Source organism: Callorhinus ursinus, unplaced genomic scaffold (assembly GCF_003265705.2).
Source record: "Callorhinus ursinus isolate GAN/ISIS: 27379988/994484 unplaced genomic scaffold, GSC_fseal_2.0 scaffold7, whole genome shotgun sequence".
Classification (NCBI taxonomy): Eukaryota; Metazoa; Chordata; class Mammalia; order Carnivora; family Otariidae; genus Callorhinus; species Callorhinus ursinus.
This window is the reverse complement of record NW_027397069.1, coordinates 4,324,138-4,349,473: the sequence shown is the minus strand read 5'-3', so window position 1 is coordinate 4,349,473 and position 25,336 is coordinate 4,324,138. Positions and strand designations below refer to the sequence as shown.

The 25,336-nt window shown below is 39.6% G+C and overlaps 1 protein-coding gene across 1 annotated transcript in view; it reads right to left on the bottom strand.

Annotated features, from left to right (window-relative positions):
• Nucleotides 1-2,735: 2,735 nt before the first annotated feature.
• The window catches only part of CCDC168 (coiled-coil domain containing 168), a 28,498-nt gene continuing 5,897 nt past the window's right edge, over nucleotides 2,736-25,336 (bottom strand). Inside the window, exons 4-5 of the mRNA XM_073894826.1 lie at nucleotides 20,798-25,161; nucleotides 2,736-20,206 (exon numbers count right to left, since the gene is read on the bottom strand). Of these exons, the coding sequence (XP_073750927.1) occupies nucleotides 3,600-20,206; nucleotides 20,798-25,161 (20,971 nt within the window). The 3' untranslated portion in view covers nucleotides 2,736-3,599. The remainder of the gene's footprint in view (nucleotides 20,207-20,797; nucleotides 25,162-25,336) is intronic.

Below are 25,336 nucleotides of genomic sequence, written 5' to 3'. Positions count from 1 at the left end.
ATGAATTCCTGTTATTTAATTTGCATAAGCAGATGTACCATAAAAACCGAAGAAGCTTAAGCTGTAGGGCCCCCAAAGATTTATAAATATTTGAGGTATTTTAATTGTAATTAGTTAAAAATATTATCTCTTTCTACTTTGCCTTACCATCTATCATATTTGACTTCATGTTTGGTGAGATCAGAGAGGCTGTAAACATTTTTGGGATCCATCTCCAGAGAAGTGGAGTTAGGGTGCATTTAGGTTGGGTTCGGGGAGCTAAATGTTGTGATTGACATTCACTTTTGTCTATAGTTATGCTAGCCATCCCAGTGTAGAAATGGATGCCAGGAATCCTTCTGCCCACTGTGAAGGACACATCCCAGGTTGAGACATGAAGTCAGGGGTAAGGTCGTGTGAAAGCCTCCTACAGTGCCCAGTGCAGGAGGAATGTCCATTACAAAGGAAAAATGGGACATGGAGGGGAGGTATAGGAAACTGGTCTATAGAAAATCTTCCAACAGGTATGTAAAAATATAAGCTGATGAATCATTCTCTATAACACCTAGTCAAAAAGGATATTCTTTTCTGACATTATACTCAAAAGAGCAGAGCACACAGAATACATTTAGCATACTTTCTTTTTTCACGGGGATTGCATGATACAGAGTTTACCACCGTTTGCTCTTGTGGTACGAACCAATACCAGTACCAAGAACAGCAAGGACATCTGTGTGTAACGTAACACATCTTACACATCTCAGCTTGCATCTCACTGACTTGATGTATCGTGTTCCAATGAAGTCTGGTGGTTCCAGATGAAATGGTATGAAAAATGGCCACCGAGTGAACAAAAGTGCCTGCATTTTCTACACTGTCAGTAATAAATAATAAATTTTGATCAACCACTAGAAGATTGGTTTACCTTTGATCTCTATATGAAAAATTATAAAATTGTTTTTCAAAGAGGCGATCAAAGAGTGTGCAGCCAAAAAAAAAATGTTGGAAAAAAGTATATTAAGCAGTTAAAAAATGTCATTTTTCTGGATTATAATGGTTTGGGTTTGATCAGCTTTACAAATTTTGAACTTCCTACTGATTTCTTTTCTTACTCTAAATATGCCCTTTCATATCTACTTTCACATTCAGAATCTCGTATTTCTCTATATTTTTTTTAAGATTTTTTTTTTTTAACAGAGACACAGCGAGAGAGGGAACACAAGCAGGGGGAGTGGAAGAGGGAGAAGCAGCTTCCCGCCAAGTAGGGAACCCAACGCGGGGCTTGATCCCAGGACCCTGGCATCATGACCTGAGCCGAAGGCAGACGCTTAACCGACTGAGCCATCCAGGCGCCCCTATTTCTCTATATTAACAAGTAGACATTTGATGTCTCATGATACAAAATGTCTTCAGGATGCATGAACTAGTCACTCAATCCCTCCCTATCATTTATGGGAGGAAATTTTGCTATTTCAGCCATAAGAGCTCTAACTATATAACATTTAACTACTTGGGAACTCTATAGCTCTAGCAGCTTCTAATTTGCATTGCCGCAAGTGACAGCTGATCTTCTGAAACAAATATGTTTTATTTGAAATGCTGCACATGATGTAATCTATCTGAAGACCTTTTTAAGGAACAATTAGGGATCCGTAGTTAATCATTTCAATCTGCCAATGGGGACACTATTAGCAAAACACAGATCATGGGAAACTCTATAGAACAAAAAACCTGGTTTCTTCAGTTTGAAAAATTGTAAGGAAAAAACCCCAATGGAATGAGAAGCCTATGGATTAAAAAAGACTTACAAGACCAAGCACAAAGTGTAACTTTCTTTATATCCCAATTCGAACAAACTTAGAAAGTGACTTTATGAAATAATTGGAAATCATCTGATTGAATATTTGATATTAAGAAATCACTGTTACTACTTAAGATGTGAGATGGTTTTAAGAAATAGTTATCTTGTTGAGATATAGAAAATATTTATAGATAAAATTATATATCTGATTTGTGTCAAAATACTAATGGAGAAGTGGATGAGAAGTAGATAAGGCAGGTTTGGTTACAGGTTGAAGTTCAAGGGCTGGGTGAGGACACAGAGGTCCATTCTACTATTCCGTCTTTTTGTGTGTGTATGCTCAATATTCTCTATAATAAAAAGTATTAACATGTTCAATCTGATTGTCAAACCCCATGGACAGAACTCATATAAGTTGCCAAGACCATCATTCTGATGACAAGAATCTATTAAATTGGTTGTAGTGCATGTCTTGGGAGTTAAAGTCTTTTTATTGTTAAATATCAAAAAGTGAAATAATTTTATTATTTCTATTGTTAACATTAAAGTTGTGTGTAAATTGTATAAAATTATGTACCTTGCTTAGTTAAAACAATGGGATATTTTGTAATTGTTTGTTTTATTAAGCATGCCCAAATATTCCAAGCATAGTATATATGTGTTTTAAAAAAGCTCAGGTAGCATTTATAATAAGGGAAGCACTGTTATTCCTAGCATGAATGTAATGGTGGCATGAAAAACCATTGTCTATCTTATCTTGTCATTTAATAACAAAATGATTAACATTATGGAATATTTCTGAGCCCCCCAAAATTTATCTTCTGAACGAGACCAATACTTTATTCACATACTAGGAATAAGCCAGTACAAAATACATTTTTAAAATATTCCCTTGTTGCTAAAAATCCTGCTGCCCCACCCCCACCCCAATCCCACACATCTGTTTGTTCTCCCGCAGGCCCCTGGGTCGACTCCAGTTTCCTGGACCTCCTGCAAGAGCCTGAGCAGGGGTCATCAGCCCCAAGGGCAAGGGTGGAGTTCTCAGTCATTTGCACCAGCAGGTGAGCCTGCTGCATCCCTGAGCCAGGGGCCCTGAAGCCCAGGGCAGGAAAGTGCATGGGCAGGTGGCTGTAGGCAGGCAGGTCGTGCAGGTACACTGGGAGGCCGTCTCCCTCCCCCTGGTAGTGCTGGAGGATGACTTTTTGCCCCTCCCAGAGCATGTTCCTGCAAGGTGGCAGATACTCTGGAGCGAGGTCCCGAAATGACTAGGTGACCCTGCAATGGCAGACGGTGATCAGGTGCAGGCCAACGAGCTGCTGCTGAGGTCCAGAAGGAGGACAAAATCATCACAGGAATATGGTTTCTCAAAACCAGTACTTACACCTGTATTTTGTGACCTCTGACATTGTTGAACTCTCACTGTTGTTTAAAACTCTCTCCCTTTAGTTTCTATGCCCTCCCAACTTTCTGGTCATTCTCTCCCAATCTCATTGATAGGCTCCATTTCTTCAGACTCACCCTGAGTCATTGTGTAGGATGGAAAGAAGGCTTCCATGTCTCTGCTCCTCTACTGTGGGATTATGAGGAGGCCGCTTAAACTAAAAGGAGATCCCACTGCATGGTGGGATCAAGCCCAAAGTCATCTGCTCTTCCAACCTATCCTCCCAGAACAATTGTGCAAATCTACTGCAGAAATAAAATATATCAGTTCAGAAAACAGTTCATGAGGAAACCATTTGACTTTATCTGATTTTATTTTTCATAGAATAACACAACAGCAATCAGCTTTCCACTTCAGAGGAATCTAGGTATGCTAGTATCAATTTGGATGAACTGGACTGAAGGACTCCAAGAGGGACTCCAAAAACTTTTTGGATGAAGTCCATATATTGAAAGAACTTGAAATCTTTGCCACCAGAGGAACTCTGCAGTTTGTCTTCCTTAAAGTTCTTGGGGGAACAGTCCAGCGAATGGTTTGGGGCATAATTTCCAGTGAATCTGCTGGTATACAGGCATAAAAAAATGGCTGGTTTTGTTTTCTTTCAGAATGAAAGTTGATATCCTCTTGATGAAGCTTTGATGGTAACTTAGGTTTGCTTGCGAAGTAATTTGATCTTTCTGACTCACAATTATGGACTTTCTTCTTTCTTGTGCATTTCTCTTTAGTCCATGTATAACTGTAATCACAGTCCCAATGAATGTTGTTCTTTCTAAATAAATCAGATTTGGCCTTCTTTCCTTCGTTGCTTTCCAGATGCCTGTGAGGTTTGCCTTGGCCTTTTGCAAGATGTAATTTGATGTTTGATTCTGTTAAGGGAGCTAAAGAATGGTTGGTTCTGCACCTTGCAGTCCACGAAGACTTCTCTTCACTGAATGGAATGGAAGATGATCTAGACAGAACTTCCACAGCATTTAATGAACCGTGGCGCAACAAGTCAGGAGATGGCATTTTAGAGGATGACCTATATTTCCTGCTTTTGTGGGATTCATAGGAAGGTGTGACAATTGAGGAATGTTTTCTACAGCCTCTAATATGTTGGGAACCTGAATCTTCCCTGTACAATGGTTTCAAATTCATTTTGCTTTTTTTCATCTTGTAGAGATTTTCCAAAGGAATGCCTTTCTGTAATTCAAATAGAATGTTTTGTGATTCCTGACTTAAATAAGGGTTGAATTCCAAAAACATACATTCTTCACTCTCATGTGCTTCAAGAGCTGAGCATTCCTCCAAGTTGGCTGAACTCTCAATATTTGTCTGACTCTCGGTAAAATCTTCAGAAATCTGAGTTGAATGGGAATCAACTAAACTGGGAGTGCTTTCCTGAGTCTTTGAATCAAATGATTTGCACATATCTGTTTCTTGAAACCATACATGACATTGTTTATCTTTTTCCAGAGTCATGTGAGATTTTAACTCTGAAAGAGCTGTAGTATCTTTCTGCACTGGGCCTTGTTGATTGGGGTCAGAAGCACACACAAGGGTTGGCTCCAGGAATTTTCTCAATGATGAGTTTTCATGAGGACTTTGATTTTTGAAAGAGATGTGCTGTTCTAACAGTTCCGTGTCAATGCAAAAACCACCACCACTTTCTCCCCTGTTATCTATATTTTCACATATTGCAACTGTGTTTAACTTAAGAATATGTTTGGGAAGTGCAGTTGGTTTAGGGAATACACTTCCGACTGGAAGCCCCAGGAGAAAATGAAGGTATTTGTATTGTAAATCAAGATCTATTTGATGAAGAGATTTTTCCTCAAAACGTAACAAAATTCTATTTTTTCGTTTTGGTACTTTGAAACCAGAATGAATACATTTAGATAAAGGCTTCCTTATATTCTGAGGACTGGCCATTGCATAGGATTCTCTTACAATTCTGGGAAAGGCTTTCATTTGAATCTCCAATGTTTTCATAGAAAAGTGTATGAGCAGTTTGTCTTTTTCTTCTACTGAGTAGTTTTGAAGAATATGAGGCAATGGCATCTGCTTAGCTGGAGTCACTGAAGACACTCCACTTCCTAGCTTACTAATACTCCTTAACTTTGTAATGATCTCTTCACTGTCACTTGAAACACTGACAATCAATGTCTTCGTACAGCTGACAGGCGGTGAACCCTTAGCGCATTTCTGTTTTAAGTGAAGTTCTACAGTATCAGTCCCTTCTAGAGACAAAAAGCACATTTTTTTATGTCTCGGATATAGCCTCCAACTGTTATCTTCTGAAAAAGACTGTTTTAGATAAAAGTTGAGCTTTTGGAAGGATTGTTTTGCCATCTCTGGTATCAGATTCAGTTTTATTTCAAATGCTTTTGACTCGAAATGATTAGTGAGCTTATTGTTTTCTTTGGGAGTAAAACGTTCTAAAATGGGTTTTGGCTGCACTTTGGGAGGTACTGTGCATGTTGTATCTGGGCTCCCTGCACACGGTGGTAACTTCCAATCATCAGGTTTTGGGGCTTTTAGTTTTTCCAGTATATTCTCACAAATGTTGTCATAGATCATATTTTTTATCTGGGATTCAAAGATACTTTTAATTGCTTCAAAAAGAGGAAGTAAACTTTCTGCACTTGTACTATCTGCCACTACTTTTATTTCATTACTTTTAACTTGGGGTGGTATAGGCCCAGTTCCTGGAAAAGTTTTTTGTTGCTGGACGTTTTGTGCGGTTGTAGCCTGGATGGGTTCGCTCTGATCCCCCTGTTGAGGGGGTGAGATACACTCCATGGTATTGAATAGCTGAGTCCCATGTTGTGGTTCTTCTAGTCCTGGAGGGGAAATACTCATACTTAGGGTGCTTTCCATGGGGGCTTCCACATTGTCCTCTGGCTCGTCAGACATGAGTGGACCCTCTGTAGGTGTCAGAATGGGTTTTGGTGCCTTTTCTTCTTCTTCAGTCATACGCAAGTCAGGTTCTTTTATGATCCCTGAGCTGTCGTGCCCTGGAACAACCCTTTCTTCTTTGGTTTGTGGAATTACATTTTTTTCCTTTGTTTCACTGCCAAGGTTTGCTTCTGAATTGGCACTGGGGAGTGTTTGCATTTGTTGCTCCTCTACCACGGAGGGCTGGGAATCCTGTGGAGCTGTGTCTGTAAAACTCTGGTCCCCTTCTTTTACAGTGCTCGAGCTATTCCTCTGAGTGTGTGGTGATTTCTGCTGGATTTCAGAAGGACAGAGTATCTTTTCTCTTCCTCGGTTTGTCTCAGAGTCTACTATTTCTTGCATCTGAGATGAACTCATTGTGGAAATAGAAAGACTTCTGACAAATATCCCGGAGGCATCTTCACTCCGCAAAACTGTTTTCTTTGGTTTCTTCAAGTCATACTCTAATTTCTTTCTATTGCTTGGAGTGCCACGTCCTGTGTTGTTAAGAATCTGCGAAACCGGATGATTTGGGATTTTCATGGTTAAATCTTTGGGGCTCAATTCTCTTTTCAAATCTGCTACTGTCAACCTGCCTTTCCAGCTTTTAAATTTGAGAGAAAGAGGAATATTGGCATAAAATGAATCTAGAACATGTTTTTGAAACAATTTCTGTGGCTGAATATTTTGTTTTGCACCAGAGACTTCTAGTTCCTTTTTATGGTTTTGCTTGATTGGGCAGCTGTTTGCTCTATGAGTTATCGGCTGAGTGTTAATTTGAGGTATCTGTGTCTTTAGAGATGGAGTGTTCAGGTTTACGGTGCTGCTTGTGTCCCTTTTCTTGCTCCCCTCCAGACTGACCATGGTGTGTTTGTGCATTTCTGTTTTGTCTGCTGCCGGACGGATAGCCACGTTTGTGTCTATTTTTAACTCCCCTTCTTCCATTTCTACTGTTTTTTGCTCCAGACTTATAGTAGCGCTTGTGTCCATTTTATTTTTTCCCTCCAGATCTCCAGATTGAAGTGGAAAAGTCCAGTGGGAAGAAAGAGACTTCTGAAGTGATTCTAGAATATATTCCTCTTGTTGTGGAACTGGCAGTCCCTGTTCTTTTCCCCCTCCTATGGTATCAAACACTGGAATATCCATGTGTATTCCTGGTAGTATTAGTATTCTGGGGTACAGTGCCATTTGCTTGTGTACATCTGTTTCCAGTGGCATCTTCTGCCTTCCGTTTTGAAGTGGGAACTTAAGAGAAAAGCTGGAGTCCAGCCAGGTCTTATGTCCACTTTCAGACTGTAGCACCACTTGCTTTTTCACAACAATCTCTTGTTCCTCTATAATTGGGGAGGTATCTGACTCTGCGATATTCATTTTCTCAAGTGATCCCTCTGTCTGCGGGGCCAACACTTTGGGAGAGAGCATTTTGCTCACTTTATCATTATTATGTACATCTTTCTCTCGCTTATCAAATTTATATGAATCTGCAGATCCTGGCGATGCTTTTGATAAAGTTTTTTGTTGGTGGGCATCTTGCTCTGCAACAGAAAATCCTTTTGCACTTACGGGGGTACCAAATGTGATATATATTTCCTCGGTTATTTTCCTTGGCGGTGTAACTAAAACATTAGGGCTTATTTTATGGTTTAAGTTATCCACTATTTCAGTTTGTTTCTTCAGATTTTCAATTTTAGTGGGCTCCATGGTGGGGTAGGAAAGAAATGTAGTGAAAGTTTCTGTTTTGTATTTTTCTGGCTGAACCTCTTGTCCTGTAAAGAAATACTCCAGCCTCTTTCCAGTTATGGTACCAAATCCTGTTAAATAAATGTTCTCATGCTGTGAATTTAAAACTAACTGACTCAGATCTCCTTCAGATTTGACTCGTGGAGGTTCATTCCTTCGCCGTACACTGATCATGAAGTTTGAGGTCCACTGTTGTACTGTGTCTTCTTGGGGCACAGAGTGTCCCGCTTTTTTAACGATCTCACCATCACCAGCAACTACCTCTGTATTTGCTGTTTTCTGGGTATCTGATGATTCCTGGAGATTTTGCTGTGGAGGAAAGGATCCTGTAAGTCCTGGCACATCTTTGTCTGCTTTGCTCCCTGAGTCTAGATAAAGGGAAGGTGCTGATGGGACAGAAAGAAAAGTCCTTGTCAGAACCACAGGTAGCTCATCTTTACCGTTGTATGCGTTTTCCTTTAGCTCTTTAATGTTCAACACAAATTCCTTTGTGTTAAAGATATGTGAAATTGACGAAATCCTAGCCTCTTTGTGATGCATCATGATCCTCATATCTACTGTTTTCACTTCGTGCTTTTTTCCCTTCTGTGAGATATGTTGTTTGCTTTCTCTTATATCACAAATTGCCCCTGTATCTGCTCTCATCTTTGTATCTGATACTGCTGAAAGCATTTGTGGAATTAGAGAGGGTCTTTTAATTCCAAGCCTTTCTTCATCTACTTGTATACCTTTATCCAATGTAAGTTCAGCTGGAGGTTGGGAAACATAAATTTTTCTTAGCACTGTACCAGGTGGTTTACCTGGACATTCATGTTTCTTTTGTTCTTGCCCTCCCCTGTTCAGATGCAATTCTGTTCTATGGAGCTTAAGTGAAGGAGGTGATTTCCTGGACTTCAAACTTATATCTGTGGTGTGTGTCATATTTCTCCTATCTCTTGTTTTTTCTCTGTCCTGCTCCTCTTCCTGAGGCATGAGTCGTTTCTTGTTCTGACTGTCTTCCGTGACATCACCACGGATTGCTTCTGTATGTACTACTTCCCCGGCATTTGATTCTCTCTGCACAACAGACCTTGCAGGTCCTAGCATTTCATCACCTGCCTGTGTTTCTTTATCCAACTGCAGGTGAGGGAGAGATGGTGATGGAGAGGAAGAGTTGGCCACAACCACCCTTGGTTCATCTTCACTTTCCTGCATCTTCTTTTCTTGATGTTTGGGAAACATGAGGTTTACTATTTCTACTCCATCCCTTTCCTTGTTCTGGGGCATACGATGTTTTCCTTTTTGTGGACTGATTAGAATATTGCTGGTAACGGGCTCTATACATTCCATGTCCTCAGAATCTGATGATTCCTGGGAGCCGACTGTGGGAAAAGAGGATCCTGTTAATATCGGTATTCTCTTTTCTTCAACTCTGGTATTTGTGTTGAAGTGAAGTAGGCGAGATCTGCAAGTACAAGTCTTAGTCAGTATTGCACCACCTGGCTCACGCTGACCTTCCTGAGCTGTTCCCTCTTGCTTTTCAGTCTTCCGCCGAAGGGCACTTAGATTGTTTCTAAGGAAATTAGGTGATTTCTTTGCTTTTAAATACCTATCATTGTGATCCACCATACTCTTCTTCATATCCACCTTTTTCTCTCTGTCCCTCGCTTCTTTCGGTAATGTGTGTTCTTTTAATTTTTTTACATCATTTGAGAGTCCTCCATCAGTTGTTTCTGCGTCTGTTGTTTTCACTGCATCTGGTGACGCCCTGGACTGTAGGCGCGGGAGAGGCGGTTTTGTAATTCTTATCATGTACCCCTCTCCTTCTCTTGAACCAAATTTAAGATATGGTAGAATAAGTACAGAAGTACAAATGTTTTCCTGATGCGTAGCTAGGTCGTTTTCATCTTTCTGCACCTTTCTCTCTTGCTCTTTAATTTTCCACTGCAATTTTTTGGTATCGAGTACACGTGAAAGTGGTAATTCCTTTGCCTTCAGAGCCATAGGTATTGGGACCATTTTGTTTTCAAGATCTGTTTTGAGTCTATCCTTCTCTTTTAACACACAACCATCAAATGACTTAGTATATCGCTTTTTGCCTGAACTGGATGGATCCTGAATCTTTGGTGGTGGAAAATAGGATTGTGTTATTCTTCGTGTGTCTTCCTCTTCATTCATCCTTGTGTCCCATTTCAGATAAGACGGAGAAGGTAAGGAGGCATAGCTTTCCTTCAGAGCCATTTCTGGCTCACTTTCGCCTTCTGGCACTTCTTTTCCTTGCTCTTTAATATTCAAATGTAGCCTCTTTCTACTGGGTAGATGTGGAAGTGGGGATGTCTCTGCTGTCGAGGTGATTACTTGGGGGACCCGTCGATCTTTCCCACCTTTTATTTTTACTCTGTCCTTTACCTCTGTATATGGCATACTTTGATAAGCTTTTATTATTACACTACATGACCTAATACTTTCACTGGAATCTGCATATCTGATTTTTCCTGCACTTGATGACTTAGAGCACAGCAACTGTGAAGGAGAGAATCCTGTAACTGCAAGCAAATCTTTGTCTACTTTAGTTCTTGTGTCCGATCTGTGGTAAGATGGAGAAGCTGTGGAAGGAGACGTTTTTGTCAGAGCTGCATCAGGATCTCCTGTTCTTTGCTGCCCCTGTTCTACTTTCTCCCTCATATGCCACTGTGGTTCCTTTCTCTCGTTCAAAGCACCGTGTTCAGTGACACTGAATGTATGAGAAGGTGGTGATGTCTTTGCCTTAAAATCTGTGCCCCGGGGCTGCACTGAGCCCCTCCTGGCTCCTGTTTGTACTCCGCTCCTTTCTGCCTGTCGTGGGCATTGGTCTCCTTTCTGCACATGGCTGTCAGGTGAATCCGTAGATGCTATTTGCCCTGAGGGCAATGATTCTTGGAGCTCAAGACGTGGCGCATCATTTCTTATTATTCCTGGCTCACCTTCCTCGTTTTTTATTGTGTTCCACTTAAGATGAGTTGAGGAAATGAGAAAAGGATGAATTTTGCTCAGAAGCACAACGGTTTCCTTGTTACCTTCTTGTCCCACTTCGCCTTGTTCTTTGATGTTCACTTGCAGTCTCTTTGTTTTGAGTATAAGGGAAAGGGGTGATTTCTTTGCCCTCAAAGCCATATACTTAGAATGCATTATGTCTTTCTCAAAAGTATTCGCTTTATCCTCTTCTCTCTGTGTCGTGTATTTTGTTCTTTTTGAATCATTTGAAACATCGCTCAAAGGTAGTACTGTATGTTTTAATTTCTCTGCATTTGATGCTTCCCTTTGCCATGAGGGTGGAAGAAAGGGTCTTGATACTTGTTTCTCCTCCTTGCCTTCTATACTTTTGTTTAATTTAAACCGAGGCAGAGAAGGTCTTGTCAGAACCTGACCTAGCTCACTTCTTTCTTGTATGTATCTTAATTTTTCTTTCACGCTTGTCTGTACTTCTCTAATTTGGGCGTCACAACCCCCAGAGGTAAAGAGTACGTGTGGAAGCGGTAATACCTTTGCCTTGGAAGTTGTGCCCTTGGGATACATTCTAAATTTTCTATTTACCACTTTTCTTCTATCTTCTCCTTGCTGTGGCTCATACTCTTGGACTACTCTTACATCATCTGAAATATCATCTCCAGCTGACTTTGTGTACACTACTTTCCCTGCATCAGATGATTTCCGTAGCTGTAGTCGTGAAACAGCGGATCCTGTTATTTCTTGCCTGTCTTCCTCTCCTATTCTTGTGTTCAATTCACGGTGAGTTAAAGATGCAGAAGCCCAATTTGTGGGCAGAACTACTTCTTGTTCACCTTTACCTCCTCTATCCACTGTCCCCTGCTCTTCACCTTCTGGACCCTCTTTCACCTGCTCTTTAAGATTCAATGGTATGTCCTGTAATAGTGCTTTCTTTCCTTTCAAATCTTTATCTTTTGGCTGCATTGTGTCTCTCTTTGCTGATTTCTCTACCTTAGTCTCTTCTTTCTGTGGTGTATGTTCTTTTGTTTCTTGTACATCACTTGTGATATCACCATCAGTGGACTTTTTATTTGCTTTTTTCACTGCATCTGATGATTTCTGCTGTGATAGTTCTGGAAGAGAGCATCTTGTTGCTTCAGTTACACAGTCTGCTTTTTTTATTCTTGTATCCAACTGTAAATGAGAAGGAGCAGGTATGCAAGTGCTAGTATTGGTCGCAAGGACATTTGGCTCACCTTTAATTTTTTGTGTCTTCTCCTCTTGCTCTTTGATGTCCAGCTGTAAAATTGGTGATCTCTTTTTCCTCGAAAGTATGACTTTTACCATTTTTACTTTCTCCTCTTCTTCCTGAATTATATAATGTTTCTTGGATTCTTTCACACTGTTTGAGGTATCACCACGAATAGACTGTTTGTATGCTATTTTTCCTCTATCTGATGACTCCTGGAGTTCTGTTTGTAGGAAAGAGGGTCTTGTTTTTATTAGCAAGGCTTCTTCCCCTTTTATTCTTGTGTCCACTTCTGAGTAAGGTGGAAAAGAGATGGAAACACGAGATTTGCTCTGAATCCCAACTGGTTTATCTTGATCTTCCTGCATCTTTTTCTCTTTTTCTTTGATGTTCAACTGTAATTCATGTGCAACTGGAGTCCGTTTTGCCTTCAAAGCTATTCTTTTGGGATGCCTGATTTCTTCCAAAGCCATTTCCCCTCCATCTTTCTGTGGCATATATTTTGCCTTTTTTATACTGCTTAAAATATCATCAGCTGGCTCTGCACATATTCCCATTGTATCTGATAATTCCTGGAGCGTCAGTGATGGAGGACAAAATCTTGTGATTCCTCGCATGAGCACCTCTTTTATTCCAGGATCCCAACCCACATGAGGTGAAGAAGGAATGGAAGCAAGGCGTTTACTCTGAACTCTGTCTGGATCACTTTTATCTCTCTGCCTCATTTCCTCTTGTTCTTTGTTCTTCCACTGTGGTTCTTTTCCATGCAGCGTGTGTTCAAAAGGTGTTTTCCTTCCTTTAAAAGTGACACATTTGAGGCCCCTTAGGTCTTTCACATATACTCCATCTTCTTTTTTTCCCTGCGGCAAATGTTTTGATTCTCTTACATTGCTTAAACTACCTCTATTAATTGACTCTGCAAATGAAGGTTTCCTGACATTTGGTGATACCTGGAGCTTTAGTGGTGGAAGGCAGCTCCTTGGTATTCCTGACTTATCTTGTCCTACTTTTATTCTTGAATTCACATTAGTATGCGATAGAGACCGTAAGGAAGTACACAAGCTTGTCAGTTTCATACCTGATTGACCTTTACCTGTGTGCACCTTGCTCTCTTTTCCTGTTATGAGCGAGCTAATTTTTTCTCTACTTGGAATGTAATCCACAGTGTTAGCTACTTCTTCTGATGCCTTCTTTTCACATGGTATCTTACTCTGTAATACATCCCTCAAAGAGTGAGAAGCAGACTTTGGAGAAATATAGTGTATACATTCTGGATGCTCTTCTTCTTTTCCCTCAGCAAGCAAGCCAATTCCTTCTGTATTTGCAGTGTGGTAGGTTGGAGTCTTTAATGTTTTTTTTACACATGGCAACTTAATCTGAAGTACATCCATCGAGGAACGAGAAACAGATTTTGGGAGAACCTTGCACGTACTTTCTTTTTGATGTTCTTTTCTTCTATTATGCAAGCTAAGAGAAGGTTGATCTACTGGAGTAGCTGCTTCATTCAATGCTTTGTCTACTACTGAACTCAAAACTTTTGAACTCACTCCTTTCGCTGAGACTTTTTTCTTCAGCTTTTCATTATAGAGTTGATCCAACATGCAAGAAGAAATGGATTCCAGAATATTTTCTTTATTCTGGTTAGAACTACGTAGTTGCTTCGCCCCCAGTTTTTCAGAAGTCACTTTCTGTCCATTTAATCTTAATGGAATATCTGTTAACTTTGATTGCTCTTTTCTCCCTGGATTTACACGTAAACTTAGAGAAGGGCTTACATCTTCCTTCTTTGTATTTACTGCCTGTGTTACCTGAAGACGCTCTTTATTTGGGCGGGACACAGACTCCACAATACTTTCAGGAACACCAGCTGGTTTCACCTCTCCTTTCTGCGCTGCAGACATAGTTTGCTGGCCCACCAGATTGGTACAAAGAAACTTCTGTCCTTTTGAACCTTGTGAGATATCGGTTTCTTTTATATCTTCTCTTCTCAATAAATGTGAAATACTCCTTTTGTTAGTGTATATATCTTCCTCAGCTACCCTTCCTGTGTTCTTCAAACGAGGGGGTTCCATAATGGGGTAGGCAAAAGACCCCCGAATTGTCAGTGAAATACTTCCTTGTTTCTGAAATTCTTGCTCCTTGTGAGTCTTCTGTTGAGAAGCACCCAACTCTGTAAGAAATATATTCTGTTCTTTTGAATTTAATGAAATATTGTTTTTCTTGGATACTCCTCTCCCCCATGGAATTGAAACTGAACATTTGATGACGTCTGCATCTTTGTGCTTTACTCTTGGAGCAACAGGGAATTCACATTCTGCACGAGTTCTGATTCTTGGGATGTTGAACGTAGTATAATTGATTTCTCTCTTCTGGGAAGCTAGACCAGGGTATACTTCCCTTTTCAAAGCTACTCCTATTTTCACATGGTCAAGCTCCTTCTTCGCACGTTGGCCAGTCACTAACTGATCTCTACATTGTGGGAGAATGTCTCGTGAAACAATTTGGCGCTTTTCTTTTTGCTCTCTAATGCGTTGTTTCAGTGTTTTGATATTTCTTGAGATAGCACTCTTTATATCAGTGGACTCTGAAGATGACATTTTTCTTTTGTTTAGTGACTTCTCCAGCTCTAGCTGTGGAGGAACGTTAATGGGCTTTCTTGGCCTGGATTTCTCCCTTTCTACTTCTGTAAATTGTTTACTTTGAGATGAAAGAGATCCAGAATCACAAACAGTGTTCAGAAATAAATCTGCTATGGTTTTATCTTGCCGGAACTCCTTCTGTTTCTTAATGTCACATCTCCGTTCCTTTTTGTTTCTTCTGGTTCCACATCCTGTAGTATTAAACAGCTGGGAGACAGGTGGTTTCTTTGCCTTCAATTTCATCCGTCTGATATGCATAGTGTTTTTCACATCTGCTGTTTTTGCCTTAGCTTTATGTTTTATGATTTTAGGATACATAGGTATGTAGGCATAAGCAGAACTAGCATTTGCTTTGTTTAGGGCATTTCTCTTTCCAGAAGATTCTTCATAGATATCCCAGGTACTAGGTGATGGCTCCATTTTTAGGTGTGATAAAATAGGCATAGAATCATATACAAATTTTAGGTCCACATTTAATACAGTTTTCTCTCTCCTTCTGTCTATCTTCTTTCCCTGTTGCTCATTAATGCTTAAAGCAGCGTGACCAGTGATATTAACTGGTTGTGAAATCACTAGCCCTTCAACTGGCAACTGCATTTGTGTTGGTTGTACATGACTAAATCTTGATATTCTGTCCATCCCGATTTTGAATCTGCTTTGTCTTTCAATGTCACAGGTATCTGGTGTGAAGTAAATGGTGTTTGGAAATGTATCAGCCACATTTTTACCTTGACTCATCTGTTGCATTTTCGTTTTTAAATTGGATCCAAGTTTTTTCCTGCGTTTTGTGGTAAACCGCCCTCTGATTTTAAGTATTTGTGAAATTGCTGGTTCCTTTCCCTTCAGAGTTAAACATCTGGGATTCAATGTGATTTTCTCTTCCAATAATCGTACTGTGTTTATCTGGCTTTCAGAGTCAGAGAAAATTGGTGTAAAGAAATCTATAGGCTCCAGGAAAGTTGTGGCTGAATTTTCCCATGACTCTGCCTTTTCCTCTGTAATATGACCATGCAGATTTCTGTGAAGTGTTCTGTTATATAGCGTGCCCCTTGCTGTTGCATCGAGGGAGTGTTCATCAGTCACTAACTTGGGTGGTGGAATCTTAGTTCCCTCAGCAGCAAGGAGTGATGCCTCGCCCACACCTTCAAACCACTGCGTTTTCATCTTGTACTGAAATTTGCACCCCTTCACCTTTCTATGGCTTCCTGTAATGCACCCTGTGATATTAAGCAACTGTGAAACTGATCGCTTCTTTGCCTTCAAAGTTACATGCTTGGGATTTATTATACTTTTCTTGCCTACAAACTCTAATGTGTAGCTCTGGCTTTTAGGTTCACATGAATCAAGGCTGGAAGAACCTGAAGATTTTAAGACTCTTACTAAGTCATTTTGATTCCATGCCTTTTTCTCAAAAATATAACTATCCCATTTTCTCCTAGGATTTCCACCCCAGAGAACGCCACATTGTATTGAACCAGTCTCTGATTTTCTTGCTTTTGGAAATGGAGTCTTTAGTCCTGCCATACATTTAATTCTTTCTTGAGTATGAAGACTTTTTTTCTCTGTTTCAACTTGAAGAAAATTCATCACGTGTCTAGAAACAGGCTCCAAAATAGTTTCTCTAAAGCATTTTTCTTGCCTCATTCTTTGTGCTGCACAAGACAAATTCCAAGTGCTTCTGACTTCTAAATTACTCAGTTCAGATTCTGATTGGTAAGAACCAAAATTTTTCATATGATGGGCACTGAAACTGAAGCGGTGGTTATAGTGTGGGACTGATTCCGATAACATTTTTTTGATATTTTCCTCTTTGCTTTCATGTTGCACATTCATTTTCATTGTGTTGCTGGATCTGTTTTGTGGATCAACTGAATTGGCCTTCCATACTTCCCTATCACATGGTGATTTTCCTAGCTCTGCAGAGGTACGGCTATATAGTGTTACTCTTGGTTGATCCATCTCTGCTTCTGATGTGCTATGCATTTCAGTATCTATTTTGTTATCAGTTGAAACAGGTGTGGGAGACAATAATGCATTCGCTATACTTTTACTTTGTTGCATGTCATTTATTGTAGATTTTAAGTTGTAGTTCTGTTCCTTTCTACAGTAGAGATTATCGTGTTCAGTGATATTAAGCATCTGTGAATAAAGAGCCTTCTTCTTTGCCTTCGTGGTTACATATTTGGGACGCCTAAGATTTTTCCTTCCTGAAAATTTTAATATCTTCTCCTGACTTTCAGAGTCAAATAAAACAGATATTGTGGACATCGTTAGTAAATCTCTTTGCAACACTCTAGGTTTCTTGGCACCCATTTTCCTTTTAGAGCTTTTATCACCTGGATCTACAAGTACTGAGTTCCCTGATTTGGTAGGTAAGATATTTTGATCAACTCTGTGTTTCATTACTTTTGGAGTTTTTATGTCTTCCTCTTCTTCTTCAGGTTGTAGGGAAACTGCAATGTGAACATCTAGCTTCCTTGCAGGGCTCCCATCAGATATAGTACTACACTCTGTTTCATCAGTTGAAAAGTAGTCAAATGCTGCTTTCCCTGATTTTGGACATGGAATCTTTTGACCTATTCCATATGGTATGTCTTTTTGTGATGGGATATTCTTGCTCAGCTCTTCAGTTTGAAATGGAATCAGAGGAGAACAAGGAGATTCCAATTTATTTTCTGAAACCAGTGTTTGTCGCTGCACATCCTGCTCTGTAATAAGCATATTTTGATCTTTTCTCCTTCCTATATTATACAGGAATTGGAGACCTGCTTCAAATAAAACTCTGTTGCCCTCTCTTTCTTTTGCATTTTGCAATCTTGATTCTGATGTGCTGCTTGAGTTGCTCCATTTATTAGAATAGGGACACAGTCTTTCCCCTTCATGTTGTTCTGGCTGTATAATATTGCTTTTATTTCTTAATGGGTCTCTCTTTGCTTTTACTTTTTTATGCGTTTTGATGGCAGGTGAAACGGGTGTAGGTGAAGGGAAGGTATTCACAAATATACCTGACATACTTTGAGACATTTCTTTGCCCATGTTTTCCAAGATGAAGTCCTGTTCCTTTCCTTGGCTAAGAGCATCAGACTTAGTGATGTTGATTGTCTTTAAAATTGATGCCATCTGTACTTTCCCATTTCTAGACTTGGGGATTTGTGCTGCATTTCTCCAACCTTCAAATTCAGATGAAGCTGGCATGGAGAAATCAAAGCACTTTAGGGTTCTCACTTGTAAATCCTTTTGCAACCTTGTCTTTCCCTCTGGAGTAGATCTGGCAAGTTCCTTCCTAGGGCCTCTTTCAGATGGGATGTCACTCTGTGTTGTAACAAATAAAGATTCAGGAATTGACTTCTCTAGCACTGGAGATAACATCTTTGGACCCTTTGCATATTTTAAGTCCTTTTGTGTTTTTGTTCTTTTTGGTTGCTTCTCAAGGGGAAGTGAATTCAAAATAGAGCAAGAAACGCACTGTAATACACTTCGTGTGAAAAGTGTTTGTTGCTGCAGCTCTGGGGCTGTGTTAAGTGGTTCTGGGATTTTTTTCTTTGCTGAATTCTTCAGTTCTAGTTCTGACTTCACAAAGTGAGGCTCCTTCATTTTACCAGCAATGAAACTGGAGTGTCGAGAAGTCCGCGGGGCTACTTCTTCACGTTGGTCTTTGACTTCCTTCGTGTCATTGGAGGCAGGGCCCCTCCTATCACTGGAATCAGCACAGCAGGCTCTCTCTCCATCTGGTGATTGCTCTTGCTGTTGCAGTTTGTGACTGAATCTCATTTTCCATGAAACATCTGACTCTTTTATTCTGTTATGCATTTTCATGTCAAGTAAAACAGGAACAGGAGAGGAGATGGCATTTAGGATCATGTCCGCCGTGGGTTTCCCTTGTTTCATCATGATTTTGAAGTAGCATTTGAATTGTCTTCTATGGCTTTGTGTGCCACGTTTTGTGATAGTAAGTGTCTGGGAAATCGCTGCCTTCTTTGCCTTCGAAGTTACCCATTTGAGACTCATTTTGTTTCTCTTGTCTATATACTTTAAATTGTTTCTCTTTCTTTTCAATGCAGGTAAAGCTAGTGTGGATGAATCCAAAGACTCCAGAATTGTTGCTGGTAATTCTTGTGCTAATCCTTCCTTTCTCTCTGCAATAAGATCTTCCAATACCCCAGAGCATTTTATATGAATTAACAAGTCAATAATCTGTGATTTCAGGGTCTTTGGACGTAGGTTTTTTAGATAACTATTCCCTGAGATTTTAAATGTTGGTGAAATTGGTGTCTTCCTTGCCTTCATAATTACACATTTGGGACTCATTTTATTTTTTAAGGCTCTACTTGTAAATGTCTTTCTCTGCCTTTTAGATTCAGATAGATCAGGTGTGGAGACATCCAAAGACTCCAGGACAGTTGCTTGTAGATCTTTTTTGAACTCTGCATTTTCCTCTTTATTGTGACGGTACAATTCCCCCATATGGCTCCCAACACTTAGGACACCACCTTTCATTGTACCCATTAAAACTTGACCAGTTAGTGATTTCTTTGGCTTTAGAAGAGGAAGCTTTGAACTTGCTGTATATATTGCACCATTTTGTGTCTGGTAGCTTTTCTTTGGCTTCTCTCCCTGCGTTGAATCTGTATGCGGCATTTGTTGTGAGATGTCTTGTTCAAAAACAAAGAGAATGTTCCCTCTTCCTTGGTTTTCTGACTGATGAAGGTCAAGCTCTTCCCTTTGGCCTGAACAGAATTTGAAGTGTTGGCTGTGCTGTAGAATTACTTTTAATGTCTCCTGTTCACTTCTTTCTTCCTCTGCATCTTGAAGACTGTTCTCTTTAGTGTCATCTGAAGTAATATTCTCTTCACGTGGTGATAATGCTTGCTTTACTTGTTTAGAACTGAGACTTCTTTCTCCTAACATACCTTTTTCTCTTTCTGCCATTTTTTCACCTTGATCCATCTCTTCCAATTTGGTTGTAGAGTTATATCCCAGTTCTTTTCTATGGTTTGGGCTAGCACCACCCTTAATACTCAATATGTATGAAACCGATGGTTTCTTTGCTTTTAAAATTCCACATTTGAGATTCACTAAAGTTTTCTCGTCTGAATTTTTTTTTAAATGTTTCTTCCTTTTGAATGTAGATAAAGCAGGTATGCAGAGATCAAAAGTCACTGTGTCTTTCTTTTCAATACCACCAGCCTGTTCTTTTTGATGATTTGCATCAGATGGGACACCATATTCTCTTGTAGAAAAAATGATTCCATCCATCTTTGCTTCCCCTGACTTTGGAGGTGAAAACCTAGCATAACTCTCTAGCTTTCCAAATTGAAACTGATCCAACATGGGGCATGAAGCAGAACCTAAAACAGCTTGTGTGCCATGTATTCGTGGTTGTTCCTGAATATTTATACTTCGTGGTTGTTTCAGTTCCTCATCTGATTTGACAAGGTCACAATTCTCCTTCTGATATGCATTGACTATAAAGCCTTGGCTATTCTCTGGAGCTGGTAAAGTTTCATGTTTCCCTTCCTCCTCTTTCTCATCTTTCACACTGTTAGTTAAAGTACTCACAATATAATCTGGGCAACCTACTTTTCTTCTATTTAGCAATTTCTGTTGCACTGGCTGCATATGATCAAGTCTTGCTATCCTCTGCATATCTGTCTCTACATTTAACCTGCCTCTCATTTTGGTGTTGGGCAAAATAGGTAAGTTGTACTGAATGACACTGAGAAATGCATCTGCCCTGTTTTTATTTTGTTGTGGATTTTTCATCTTCGTTTTAAAATTGCATTGCAGCCCCTTGCTCTGTGTACCATTAACCGTATGTGAAGCTGATGGCTTTTCCCCCCTAATAGTTCTGTATCTGTGACTCACAGTTATATGCTTCCTCCCTAAATCTAATGTATTTTTCTTTCTTTCAGATTTAGAAACAAAGGGCTCAACAGAATCAAAAGAATTCAGGCATGTCACTTGCAAATCTTTTGGTAACTCTGAATTGTTTTCCACAAAATAAGAATCTAATACCCTCTCAGAGTTTCCACCATATGGTAAGGCACACTCTGTCATGGTGTTCAAACGTGTATCAAGTGATGAATTCTCTGCTTTGGGCGATGGAATCTTTGGACCCATAGGGGCTGTTACGTCATTTTCTGTTTCGCTGGTTTTCTTGAGTTCCTCAGCTTCTCGAGGACCCTTCTGGTGGCCAGTCTGCAAAGCAGTTTGTACAAACCATTCTTGGTGCTGTGCATCTTGCTCATTAACAGACAGCTCCTGTGTTAAACAGTCCAGTGCTGAGTCTGGTTCGTCAAAGTGGGTCTCCTTCCCCTGACAGGCATCAGGCCAGAGATACTGGGTATGCTGTGAAGCTGCTTCTAGCAAAGTTTTTTGCTCCACTTCCTCTCCATCTTCCACTTTTTCCTCTCGGTCATGGAATGCTCTGCTCTTGTCAAAAAAATCAACATACCGTGGTCTCACTTCCCCTAATTCCCCTTGCTTTAACTGAGCATGACAGAAGCTCTGCATGGGAGAGTAAAGGGTATTTATAAATTCATATAGCAATCCATTAGCTTGGTTGATCTTCTCCAACTTGGCCTTATATTTGGAATCCAATTTCTTTCTCTGACCTGTGCTATTAAATACTTGTGACACTGACGGCTTCATTGTCTTCGTATGTACAGATCTGGGCTTCACTGAACCTTCTGTGGGTGAGAATCTTACTTTGTTTTTATTCATTTTAGAATGAGTTAAAATAGGCATGTGGCAATTAAAAGTCTCTGGAAAAGTTGCTGGTAAATCTTTTGGTAATTCTGCAGAACTTGTTTCTGCAGAAAAGTAACCCATTTCCCTTGTATCACTTCCATAGTCTAGAACACCACTTTCTCTTGTTCGGTTTGGAGGGTCTCCAGCCAGTGATTTTTCTGATGTTGGGAGAGGTGTCTCAGAATCTGCAGTGCATTTTAAGTCGGCTTGTGTTGTTAGGCTTTTCTTCATATTCTCAACATGAGTTAGATCCATTATGGGAGAGTAAACAGACTCCGTAAGGGTTTCCATGAATGTAATTGGTTGAGGTATGTCTTCCTCTGCTTTGAGCTCCTTCTCTGGATTGGCATCCAATCGGAGGTTCCAGCTGTCATGAAGGACTGCTTCTGGTGGAGCTTCTTTGTCTCCTCTCACTTCATCTTGCAATTTAACTTCTTCTAATGTGTTGCCAGAGTCACTGCCTTTATTAATAGAATCTGAATACTTTTCTTCCCTTTCATCTTCTGATTTCTCTTGTTTTAGCTTGCTCTGACTGCGATTCTCTGCACTTAATCTGCCATGTGTTCTAATCCGAGGCAAAATAGACATGTGAGGGTAAGTAACATTCACAAGCACATCTGCCACAATTTTATCTTGCAGCATCTCTTTGATTAGGATTTTAAAATTGCCTCTCAATCTTCTCCTAAGACTTGCAGTACCATGCCTTCTGATATGAGGCATCAGTAAATTGGTTGGCTTCTTTACTTTCATAATTACAGATTTGGGACTGAGTACCCTTTTTGCTCCTGATAATTTTTTTCTAATTTGCTGCCTTTTAAAATGTGATAAAGGAAGCATATAGATAATGAAAGACCCCAGGGCAGTTGCAGGTAAAACTCGTTGGAGGTCTGACTTTTCTTCGGTAATATGATCATCCGGTATCTTTCTGGGGCTTCCACCAAATGGGACACCACATTCTGTTGTTTCAATTAAAACTTCGCCAACTCGTGGGTTCTCTAGCACTGGAAGAGGATTCTCTGGATCTGCAGTTCCTCTGCCTGTAGGTCTGTCTCTGCTTTGCTTTACCTCAATTTGAAATGGATCCATCGTGGGGCACGGACTAGTCCCCAAAACTGTTTCTGTAGGAAGAGTTTGTGGTTGTACCTCTTGCTCTTTACTTTGAGTTTTTCTGCTTCCTGAACTGCTCTGTTTTATTTCAAATCTGACATATTTAGGCTTCTGCTTTAGTTGCAGGCTGAGGCTGAAATCTTGTGTTAGCTCTGGAAATGCTTCTTGAAAAGTTTGTTCTTCTTCCTCTCTGTCATGTTCTTGTGGCTTTTTAAATATACATCTCTTCTCAATGTATTTTGCATCCCATGTTTTCTTTTCATCTGGTAATTTCTCCAGCTTTACCACTGAATGACTAACCCCTGTTGTTGATGTATCTGTCTTGCCTTTTAATCCGCTATGCATTTCCCTCTCAGGTGGTTCAGGAATGGTAGTGTTGGTGGCATTCTGAAATGTAGCAAATATTCTTTTACCTTGCATATTTTTTATGTTGCTTCTAGTGTTGCGTTCCAGTCCCTCACTTTCACTTAGGTTATCACATCCTGTAACATGAAGTGTTAGTAGTGGTTTCTTTTCCTTCATAATTACATCTTCTGTACTGTCTTGAGTTTTTACACTTGCTAATTGTTCACTGCCTTCGTGCTCTTTGATTCCTAGTGTTATAAGGAGATTAACCTCTGAGGTCTCCAGAACAATTTCTAGAAAATCTTTTTGCTTTTGTGTGTTTCCATCTGGAAAGCACTTTTGCATTTCTGGTGAACTAGTTGGTAACTTTTCTCCACTTGAAAGTGGAAGACGGGAATTCTCTGTACTTTTTAAGTCTTCCAGTGTTTTCAGTCTCCTGTTTGATTCCACTTCGGGAGAGGAGACAAATTTTTGCCAACGTTCTGATAAAGCTTCTTTTAAAGATGCCTCCTGCTTTGGAATATGCAGGTCAGATGTTTTTTTACTATTTGGGGCACGAAACTCTGCAATACCAATTTCCTTTGCTTGTGTAATTGGGTCTTCAAGAGACTCTTTATTCTTCCAGGTCATTTCTATTAAGGAAGAACAAGGTGATTGTAGTTGAAAAGTATTGATCATGAAAGACTGTTCTAGCTGAGGTGGGATTTTTGGTGAAATGGTTATTTGTCCTTTATTTTCTCTGCCATGCTGCTTTTTATTTTTAGTACTGCCTGAGGTTCCTCTTTTCTCAATAGACCCCACATAACTGACATTCTGTGCATCTGGTGACAGAGAATGTCTACATCCTATTACACCTGGCATGACTTTTACTAGTTTTTTTCTGGCATACTTCTTAACATAAGGAGGAATAAGCTTGGAAACATAAGTAAGATGCAAAGCCATATCTGATATACCTTTCCTTTGATGTAATTCTTCTTTCTTAGCATTATACTTGCATCCAAAATTGCTAGGTTTTGAAGTGTGACATACTGTCATTTGAAATACCCGTGGAGTTGGTGTTTTCTTTGACTTTTGAGATGGAACTTTGAGACTAAGTTTACTTTTACTGTGTAATGTTTTTCTCCTGTTTTTCTGCCTTTTAAGGATAGGTGAAAGAGGCCCTGAGCCATATGCAGAATACTGACTTAATTCTGATGAAGCAATTTGTTTCTGGCCCTCTGGCTTTATACTCTTTATTTGTAGCACCTCTTCTGCAAATGAATTTGGACTTAGAGTTAAAATTAGAAATCTGGCATTCTTAAAAATGGCATTTTGCCCCCGAATTAAATATTTAATCTTGTTTGAATCTTTAAGCCAAACAGAATACTGGGCCTTATCGAAGTGTTTATCAGACTCTAGGCCTTTGACTGAATCTTGAGTCTCAAAAGAATATGAGACATTGAGCAAATGTTGGCTTCTGTCCATATCTTGGGTCTGGGAGGAATCTTGCATGCTGCTGGAAAATGGCTTCCTCACCAAATCTTGAGGTAGAGCAAAGTATCTGGCCATGATATCAGACTGGCTATTGACTGATTCTTGGTTGTTAACAAATTGTTGGGCTTGACTAGTATATCTGGCTTCATAAAAATGTTGATTCTGAGGAGCATTCTGTCCTGGAAAGGAATCTTGTGGTTGGGCAGAAATACCTATTTTAACAGAATGTTGATTCTGGATCAAGGACTCTTGAAGTCTTGAGTATAGATAAGTAGTTTTACTCTCTAATGTAGTTTTGGATTTTAAAGCAGTTTGATTTCTCACATTTTCTTCCAGAAGTCTGACTTGGTCTCTAGAAAGAAATAAGTGGGCAGGAGGGCATGGTGCCACATTGAGATCTTCACTTTCTATAGTGATTCTAGAACTTCTCGAAAAGTTAAAGTCAGAAGAAAATACTAAATTTTTATTTTTGTTGGTTTTCATTATTGAAAATAATTTCTTGAATGAAAATTGTACTGTTTCTTGTTCATTTTCTGGATACCCTCCACAGCTTGGAGAAAATTCCTTTACTTCTGAACGAAACAGTGACAAAGATGAGCTAGTCCCATTTGAAGATATCATATGACTTTCACTAAAGTGACTTACTTGATATTTACTTTCACTGCTACTTGACCATATTACTTCATCTGGTGTTGAAACTCTATCTTCAAAGTCACCTTCATTTTCTTCAGATGTAAGTGATGAAGTAATTGTTCTTTCTGAAAAGTCATCAACTCTGAATATAAGAATACAGTATGTAAATGAGTTGTCACTTAGGACATATTGCATACAAGAACTCTCTCTAGATTTATGGAAACCCAATATAGTATATGAAAACATAGCTCAACAGAAAGATAAATTGAAAAGTCATTATCCACATTACAAAACAATTCATAACCTAGTTTCATTCA